This window comes from Mandrillus leucophaeus, unplaced genomic scaffold (genome assembly GCF_000951045.1).
Source record: "Mandrillus leucophaeus isolate KB7577 unplaced genomic scaffold, Mleu.le_1.0 Scaffold343, whole genome shotgun sequence".
Lineage (NCBI taxonomy): Eukaryota > Metazoa > Chordata > Mammalia > Primates > Cercopithecidae > Mandrillus > Mandrillus leucophaeus.
The window spans coordinates 853507-862742 of record NW_012103621.1 but is presented as its reverse complement, the minus strand read 5'-3'; the positions used below and the strand labels follow the sequence as shown (position 1 = coordinate 862742).

Here is a 9236-nt window from a genome sequence, read left to right as displayed (position 1 = left end):
TTTAACACAATGAGTAATAGGTATCTTTCAACAGGAAGTCTGAGCAAGGCCCTCTGAATACTAGGGGACAGCTTTACCTTTAGGAGTTATAGCCTTTATTCTGGTTTTGCTAAATATGATTTTAGGGAGTTTCGGCCATCTTTAGTAATTTACATTCGCACACTCATTCATTCCACAGATTTTGACTGAGTGTCAAACACTATGTGAGCTACTGTATGGAGCCTGATGCAGCCCTTCTGGACATTCACTGGAGGTAGGGCTATTGATCAGTCCACTCCAGTAACTGATTCCAGTGACAACAATCAACAATAAAACAATGAAAAATCAAGCACTTACTTTGTACCAAGGGCTTCTCTTAAAAACCTTAATCCTCCCAACTATTGTAACACATATGTAATATTACTATCCCCATTTTACCGATGGAGAAACTAAGACTAATTTGCCCAGAGTTACATGGCTGATAAGAGGAAAAGTAAAGGATCTGAGCCCAAGGCATCAGGCTCCAAAGCTCATACTGAGCCAATGTCCCCTTAACCACCACTCTACTCTGCTGCCATACCTTGGGGACTATATCAGAATCTTTGTGGGGTTGGTAGGTCAGGAGGAGAGGGAGGAGTTTGAAAAATATATATCCAGTATACCCACTGATTTTTATCAAAGCAACGACAAAGTAGTTGGCAGCTGGAGATCTGTAGAAGATAGAGTGAGAAAGCAGGGTAGAGAGCATAGGATTCAAAGGACTGAGAAACACTCATGTCTTCCACCTATTCCACCATTTAAAGTTGGTGTGGCTGCAGGAGCGGGAGCCCCTGTAACATATCCCTGTACACAGGAGCCTATAAAACACTAGACTTGGTAAACTAGTCCTCTTCGAAGCTTTGAATGGAAATCATATTTCTTCTAGATGTTTTCATTATCTTACATGACTAATTGGTCTCCTGGAGGCCTTCCCAGTTCCCACAAGGCCAAGGCAGATGTTGCAGCTTCCCCTACAATGCAGCCTCTAGTTTAGCATTCAACAGAAAGGAAGTGCTCTCTCTATGGGGCAACTATTGAGTGTTGCATATTGAATGTAGTCTCCTGTTTTAAGCAATGGCGAGAATAATAAAAGCTACCTTTGCCTCTTAAAAATATTGATAAATAAGACCTTATTATATTTTGCTTAAATTCCTCATTTTACAGGAGAGGAAACTGAGGCATGTGGCCACAAAGTGATTTTTCCAAGACAGGTCAATCACAGTGTAGCAGGAGCAACCAAAGGGCAATGAGACTCTGGTTTTATTTTTCTAGTTCCAGTTTAACGACTAGCTCTGAATAACCGTGGGCCTACCCCACTCAAAATAGAACTAAAGTGGAGTTGTCACAAATAAGTCATCTGGAGAAATAATAGAAAAAGAGGGTGTTTCTCTTCTCTGGATTCTCAGGAAGAAAGGAGTGGGGGAGCACACAGCACTACAGAGACCCCTGCTGGCGCTCAGCCTGCTTGCCTTTGGGAGCATCTGCCAGTTCAATTTTATCAGCGAGAGTCACTGCCCTTCAGAGATGACCCCCTTGCGGCACCACTATTCCCAAACACACCTGCAAGGGGATTAAAACGCCACCTCCTTGAATTCCCACAAGTCTGTGCCACTAGACAACCAGTTAAATAAATGCTGCAGAGGCCAGGCGCAGTGGCTCACGCCTATATTCCCAGCATTTTTGGACCCCGAGGTGGGGGGATCACCTGAGGTCAGGAGTTCGAGACCAACCTGGCCAACATGGTGAAAACTCATCTCCACCAAAAATACGAAAACTACCCGGTCGTGGTGACAGATGCCTGTAATCCCAGCTACTCAGGAGGCGGAGGCAGGAGAATCCCTTGAACCTGGGAGGCGGAGGTTGCAGTGAGCCGATATCACGCCACTGTACTCCAGCCTTGGCAACAAAGCAAGTCTCCCTCTCAAAATAAACAGATAAAAAATAAATGCCACAGAAAGATAGATGTGGACATTGTGCCAAAGAAAACAGTATCTGCCAAACTCTTGGTGCTGCTCTCCCAATATTGTCTTTTCAAAAGCCCATGACTCTTGGTGGGGAAGATGGTGAATTTTCCCAGAGGAGTGTGATCTTGCAATGAACACACTTTGCAGCTGGTTAGGATATGGCACTGGGCATGCTTTCAGACTGCTCTCTTGGGAGCTGTTGGTGTTATGTATTGAAGCCATGTATATGCTTTGATTATAACTTCAGAAATCACCCCTCGTACCACAATCTAGTGGCAAATGTTTCCAAAAGAAACTATGAATTACAAAATGGTTTTGGGTTTTTTGTTTGTTTGTTTGTTTTTGTTTTTGTTTTTTGAGACGGAGTGTTGCTCTGTCGCCCAGGCTGGAGTGCAGTGGCGCAATCTCCACTCACTGCAACCTTCACCTCCTGGGTTCAAGCAATCCTCCTGCTTCAGCCTCCCAAGTAGCTGGTACTATAGGCATGCACCACCACACCCGGCTAATTTTTGTATTAGAGATGGGGTTTCACCATGTTGACCAGGCTGGTCTCGAACTCCTGACCTCAGGTGATCCACCCACCTTGGCCTCCCAAAGTTCTGGGATTACAGGCATGAGCCACTGTGCCTGGCCAAAATGTTTTAAAAATACAGATGTGTATAGAACTTTTGTATCTGGGGGTGGTTCTGCTAGATTGAAATCCTCACCAAAAATTAAGGAAAGAAAAAAAGTCATCTTCCATCCTTTATTGGTATTGTCTAATGTCCCTCAGTAGAGGAAACAGAACTTGAAGGGAAGCCAGCTAAGCATTTGATGTGTGTTACGCATTTATCCCCACAATAGGCCTGTGAGGTAGGTACTATTATGATCCCTATTTTACAAATGAAACTGAGGTTAAACAAGTTGCTTGAAGTTTATGTAGCCAGTAAGTAGAACCAGGTTTCAACCAGTAGAGTCTTGATTCTCACCAATTTCTCTAGCCAACTGCATTTTTCCTTATTTGGTCTCCTCTTGGGATCTCCCCAACTGCCTTTGTCCTCAGAAGCTTTCTTCATAGTGGTCCCATCATTATTCCCTTCTTTTTACATGGAAATCATGCATCTATATATATATATAAAGTAAAACAGAAACAAATGCTGACATTTTCCTTTTAATTCACATTTCAAGTTTTCTAATTTGAGCAGTTCCATCTGTCCTCTAGAAAGGGAAATCTTACATTAATAAAAAAAAAAAAAAAAGAAGAAGAAGAAGAAGAAAAGAAACCTCAGATTGTACACAGAGAAACTCTTTTCTCTGCCTGTTCTTAGAATTATTCTTCCTCATGGAGGCTAGCATCTTTAAAAGCCTGCTACTGATGATATGTATTCTTGTAGCATTAGAGAGCGGGGCTTCTTAGGCCTTTCAAGATGAACCACAGGATAACTAATCCTCCTCCATTTACTCTCTTCTTAGGCCACTCTCCGTAAGACATAGCCTTTCTTGGGCTTTTTTGAAATGTGTTGTTATCCATCATCCTTTTAAAGGTTTCAAATAGAAGGCAGTATGTTCACAGTAGACATTAAATGCCAACATGAAAAGTAAAGTTTCATAGATAAGATCATTGGAATTGGTATGTTTAAAACCTCCTCGAAAATAATGTTCTTGCTTCATGAACTGGTGTTTTCTTTTTGTATGCTTCATGTAGATGAATGGACAGAGGTGGACAGAAAACGAGGTATGCTATCTCTGGGCTGCATGTGTTCAGTGTGCATCCACAGGTTCACTCAGGCCTTTATCAGCAGGGCTTAAAGTGGGACCGCTTGAAACATTTCAAAGTCAAAGTAAGAAAATAGGCATGAGTTTGTCTTTAGCTGAGATATTGGTTATACATTTGAATCTTTTACTTAAGAGGAATAAATACAGCACGTAAGATGGAAACTAAGCAAACTCTGACCAAAAAGCCATACTGTACCTGAGGGATCTGTCTCCTTTTCTCAGTTCCAAACTTTGCAGGGACAGCTGGGGCAATAGGTATACTTTTGGGTATGTCATCCTATTTGATAGTCCTTAAAACAACTTTGTTAAAGTGTTATGCAACCAAAGAATTGTGCTTCAACATGAGTGACCCTCCCTGAGCCATTCTCCTAAGCTCACAGAGCAACCAAGAAAAATTGAAGCATGTAACTGCATGGCTGCCAGGACTGTGGGCAGAAGGCATGACATCATGCATGCAGTGTGGCCTCATCATGCAAAAGCTTCAGTTTCCCCTTACCTACTATAAGCAGCAAACCTGAAAAAGTTGTCAACTCCTCAGAATAAAGCCTTAGACTTTCTCAGCCTTTAAATATCTCAGGTACCTTCTGTCATTTGACATTTGGGTGTGGTGTGTGCCTATCATCAGCCATCCTCCTCAATATTTTAAATGCTCTCACCACACCAAGTATGCTGAGAAGATAACATATATATTTAACAGGCCAGGTGAGTGACTCATTCCCAAAGTGATTCCCAGCACTTTGGGAATCCGAGGCAGGAGGATCACTTGAGGTCAGGAGTTTGAGACCAGCCTGGCCAACATGATGAAACCCTGTCTCTACTAAAAACACAAAAATTAGCCGGGTGTGGTGGCGGGCGCTTATAATCCCAGCTACTTGGGAGGCTGAGGCAGGAGAATCACTTGAACCTGGGAGGCAGAAGTTGCAGTAAGCCGAGATCATGCCACTGCACTCCAGCCTGGGCGACAGAGTGAGACTCCACTTCAAAAATAATAATAATAATAATAATATTTAAAAGCACAGGCATTAGATCAAACAGACCTCATTTTAATTTCAGCTCCATCACCAGCTGTGTGGCCTTGCACTTTAAACTCTCCGATTCAGTTTCCCTCTTTAATAGAATGAGGATAATATAAAACGTAAGTGGTCTGGCAGGGGAAAAAAAAAAAAGGAATGAGGATAATAATTCAGAGTTGTCTTGGAGTTTAAATGAGATAGTGCATATAAAGTTCTAAGCCCAGTGCCTGGGACATAGAAAGGATTCAAACATGGTAACTATTCAGGAGGGGTTTCCTAGCCTGTCTCTAAATTCTTGGCTCCAAATTTCATATTCCCATAAACAAGTCAATTTAGAGCAGAGGTAATTGGTAAAAACTTGATTGCTTTCATCAAGATAAATACTTCATCAGACCAGGCTCGAAAAAAAGCCCAATTGAAGTGCTTGATACACTTTTATTATATTTCACAACCATCCTTTGACACTTCTCCTTGAGCAATTTTTGACCCATCCTTCCCTTGATGCATGGCAGAATTTCAGATATGAAGTGTGGATTTTGAGAGCTTTTCATATACATAATTGAATCATTGAAATTTATTTTAACATAAGTGTTCAAAAATAATGAACAGAAACTGGCTTCATAATCTGAACCCAAGACGAAGCTTGCTATGTTGAGAACCCATTTACCAACTTTCTGAAGCTCCTGTGAAAGATCCCTTCCCTCCCCTGCCTTAGCCTCTTCCTGATGAAATTTGGCTCCTAGTATATTCCAGCCTCGTGAAAAGTATGCAGAACTCATTTGCATGCCAAAAACCAACACTTAGACTGATGGGTGGGTCTGATTAAAACTATTTATTCGGGGATGTTAGGATGAAGGAAAAAAAATAAAAAATACATTAATTTTTTTAAAAAAACTATTCCTCAGGTTTAACTTAAAGATGATGTGCTGCTTCTCTAGGGCCAGGATAACATCTCCTTCCTCTTTGTGCCTGTGGTGTTTATTTCAGTGTCTGGTACCTAATAGGTCTGCCTCAACCAAGGGCTGGGTGAAGCAAATTGTAAGACAAAAACATGTTAACGTGTGCCTCTATCTTATTTCCAAAGAATGAAACGAGAAGAGGGAGCCCTAGGTGTCCTGGCCCAACCATTAAACTGCCATTTCCTCTTTGGGGGCATTTGTACTCACTGTTCTGCCCACAAGGACAGAACCCAGCAGTTGAATTGTCTGCATGCTCTTCCCAGCAGTTGAATTGTCTGCATGCTCTTGCATCAGGAGCCATGGTGCTCCAGAGCACTTCACTTTCCACAGGGAAAGACTTCAATTTGCTTTTCACTTTGCCCGAGTAGCTAACAATCACCTTGGGGTATTCTTTCGTCCAGAACTGATTTATCTGGGTCTAAGCTCTTTTCGGAGCTCCTAATAAGGGCTCAAAGACCCCAGAGAAATGACTCAGCACCTAGGTGAACAGTAGCTCTTTGTAAGCATTAACCTAGCCAGAGTTGATGTGATGCTTTAACTTGAATTCTTCTTCGGCACTCCTCCTCCCTGGCTTACTGTGGAAAATTCTTCATATTCTCTGTTTTGAGGACTTATATATAGCTTTTCAGTTGTGCCTGTTTCCTTGCAAATGCTGCATTTTATGTAGGCTATGGTAAGAAAAAGGTTAGAAAACCCAGTTTATTGCAGGTTCTTTCTTGTTTCAGTCCAAGGGAAGTGGTCAGGCATGAGGCAAACCTGACAGAGTTCTATGTCTCTCCGAGCTGTCCACGGTGGGGAAACGTTAGGGCACATTAAGGGCAAGCTGGGATGGTTTGAAATTGTCAGATGTCAGGGACACCCTGTGTTGGTAATCGATTTGGTTCTCCCTCACTGAGTAATAGGATCAAGTCTAGAGTAAAATCTAAAGGTCAAGTGTGAGTTTAGCATTTCTGTATGGAGCCACAGTCAGTTCATTTGTGTCACTGGGGGGGTGTGTGTTGGGAATGTATCCCCTCTCCCCTCTCTCTGTAGCTCTTCCATTTAAGTACAACCAGCCCTCAGCTCCCCCTTCCCCCATAAAATGTGTTGAAATGCTTTAAAATGCTGGCCTGAGCCCTCAGCATACTTCTGTCAATTACTTACAGGTAGAGAGTACCTAAAATAATAATTTCACTGCTCTCCCTTGCCTCTGCTCTAAAGAGATATGGCCACAGGCAATCATCTGGAGTGTCCTTTGTGTTCAACAAAAGAAGGAGGAATTTCCATATTTCAATAATAACTGCTCATGTTTAATAAGTGATTTTGTATAATTATTTTAAGTAACCCAGTTTTCTTTCAAATTTGAATTTCTATAAGTGTATGTTCTTGGTATCCACATATGCTCACATTTAGGCCAGGATAACTGGTTTAATTAAGGATAATCTTGTTCAACCATATCTGTTCCTATTTCTCATACCTGAGGGTTTTCCTGGCCCTTAACTAGTGATGTTTCATTCAGTAGTGCAAAATATCTAGATGAATGAAGACCTAAAACTATAGACACTTTGGTTTGTACACTTCTTTCTCACCAGAGGGAAATTTTCCATTTGAACAGCAGTGTGAGATATAACTCTACACTGTAGTATCAAGATTATGGATCAAATGTGGAAATTAAGGCATTCAAAAATGGTGCTATTCAAAGTACATGTCTTACAGCAACACTGCAAGTGTTTTCACCTCTAACCAGTGGGCAGACTTGTCTGTTTGCATCAGATGTTATTCAGAGTCAATTACCATGGTTGGCCCCATTTTTATAATATTTAATTTTAAGTAAAAATGTTTAGATTTGCTTTTAAAAATCAGATTAATTTTTATTTTTATTTTTTAGACAGGCTCTCCTTATGTGGCCTAGGTTGGAGTACAGTGGCACAATCAGAGCTCACTGCAGTATTGAATTCCTGGGCTCAAGCGATCCTCCTGCTTCAGCTTCCAGGCCCGCCACCACACCCAGCTAATTGCTTTCAATTTTTTGTAGAGGCAGGGCCTAACTGTGTTGCTCAGGCTGGTCTCAAACTCCTGGCCTCAAGTGATCCTCCAGCCTTGGCCTCCCAAAGCTCTGGGATTATAGGCGTGAGCCACCACACCCAGCCAGTAATCTTTTTTAAAGAAAGAAATATTCCTCTTATCATCAAGTGAGATAATATTTACATAAGGAGTTTATAATCTCTGAAGCACAACACATTGGTGCCTTGTCGTCATTTATGTCTGCCCTGAAATGGTGTCATAAAGCACTCTCAGAGCCCTGCTTTCTACCGGAACACCTGTGTGGTCCCCTCAGGGAGCTGATCTCACCAAGCACACAGCATCCCCAATCTGTACTGTACGTGCTCGGCTCCTGTACTCATACACAAAGAGCAGTTTGGGATAGGCTTGCTTCAGTACTTTGCTCAGCTGTGTTCTCTCTTGTCTCTGCAGTTCTGAATGACATCATCTCCACCATGTTCAATAGAAAGTTTATGGAGGAATTATTCAAGCCTCAAGAGCTCTACTCCAAGAAGGCCCTGAGGACTGTCTATGAGCGCCTGGCTCATGCCTCCATTATGAAACTGAACCAGGCCAGCATGGATAAGGTGAGCAGACAGCTGCCTTTGTCATCTTGATTGCATTTTTTGTACCTTTTGTGGATGATCATAGACTGGGGTCACGTGAGATGATGTATGCAGTGGTTCCTTGCAAGAAACAGGCATGTGTAAATACTAGTAGTTGTTGAGTTTCAGAGTGGGAAAGACCTCAGAAATCATCCACAACAACCCCTCTGTTGTTTATGTCGTTCCACCTGCCCAAAGAGAGTGCTGGGTTTTATTTGTTTGATTTGTTTTGTTTTGTTTTGTTTTTGAGACAGGGTCTCACTCTGTTGTCCAGGCTGGAGTGCAGTGGCACAATCATAGCTCACTGTGGCCTTGATTTCCCAGGCTCAGGCAATTCTCCTGCCTCAGACTCCCAAGTAGCTGGGACTACAGGCACATGCCATCACACACACTGGCTAATTTTTTTTTTTTTTTTTGGAGATAGAGTTCCACTCTTGTTGCCCAGACTGGAATACAATGGCGCAATCTCGGCTCACCACAACCTCCGCCTCCCGGCCCAGCCACACTGGCTAATTTTTAAATTTTCGTAGAGATGGGGTCTCACTTTGTTGCCAGGGTTGGTCTCGAACTCCCAGGCTCAAGCAATCCTCCTGCCTCAGTCTCCCAAAGTGCTAGGATTACAGGTGTGAGCCACTGCACCCAGACAAGAGTGCTGACTTTCATGCCCATATTTATGAACCCCAGGAATACATGCCTTAACATAGTAAAAGCACTCAACCCTGACTGGGCGTGGTAACTCCCTCTCCTTAGGTGGGGGCTGCACTTCAAAGAGTACAGTATGGAAAGGAGGGATGAAATAATTAGCTTTACAGTAGAGAAACTTGATAAACTACCCCAACCAGATGGTCAAGGTAACGTCCACAGTGATGAGTCACGTTGCCAGTATGTACCCTGCCATGA

At 42.5% G+C, this 9236-nt stretch overlaps 1 protein-coding gene across 2 annotated transcripts in view; it reads left to right on the top strand.

The window, feature by feature from the left end:
- Positions 1-9236, top strand: part of OSCP1 (organic solute carrier partner 1) — a 36923-nt gene that overhangs the window by 2568 nt on the left and 25119 nt on the right. Inside the window, exons 2-3 of one of the 2 annotated variants that reach the window (XM_011989013.1) lie at positions 3667-3696; positions 8164-8318. In XM_011989013.1, coding sequence (XP_011844403.1) covers positions 3667-3696; positions 8164-8318 — 185 coding nt within the window. The remainder of the gene's footprint in view (positions 1-3666; positions 3697-8163; positions 8319-9236) is intronic. The other variant, XM_011989014.1, reaches the window with a different exon arrangement.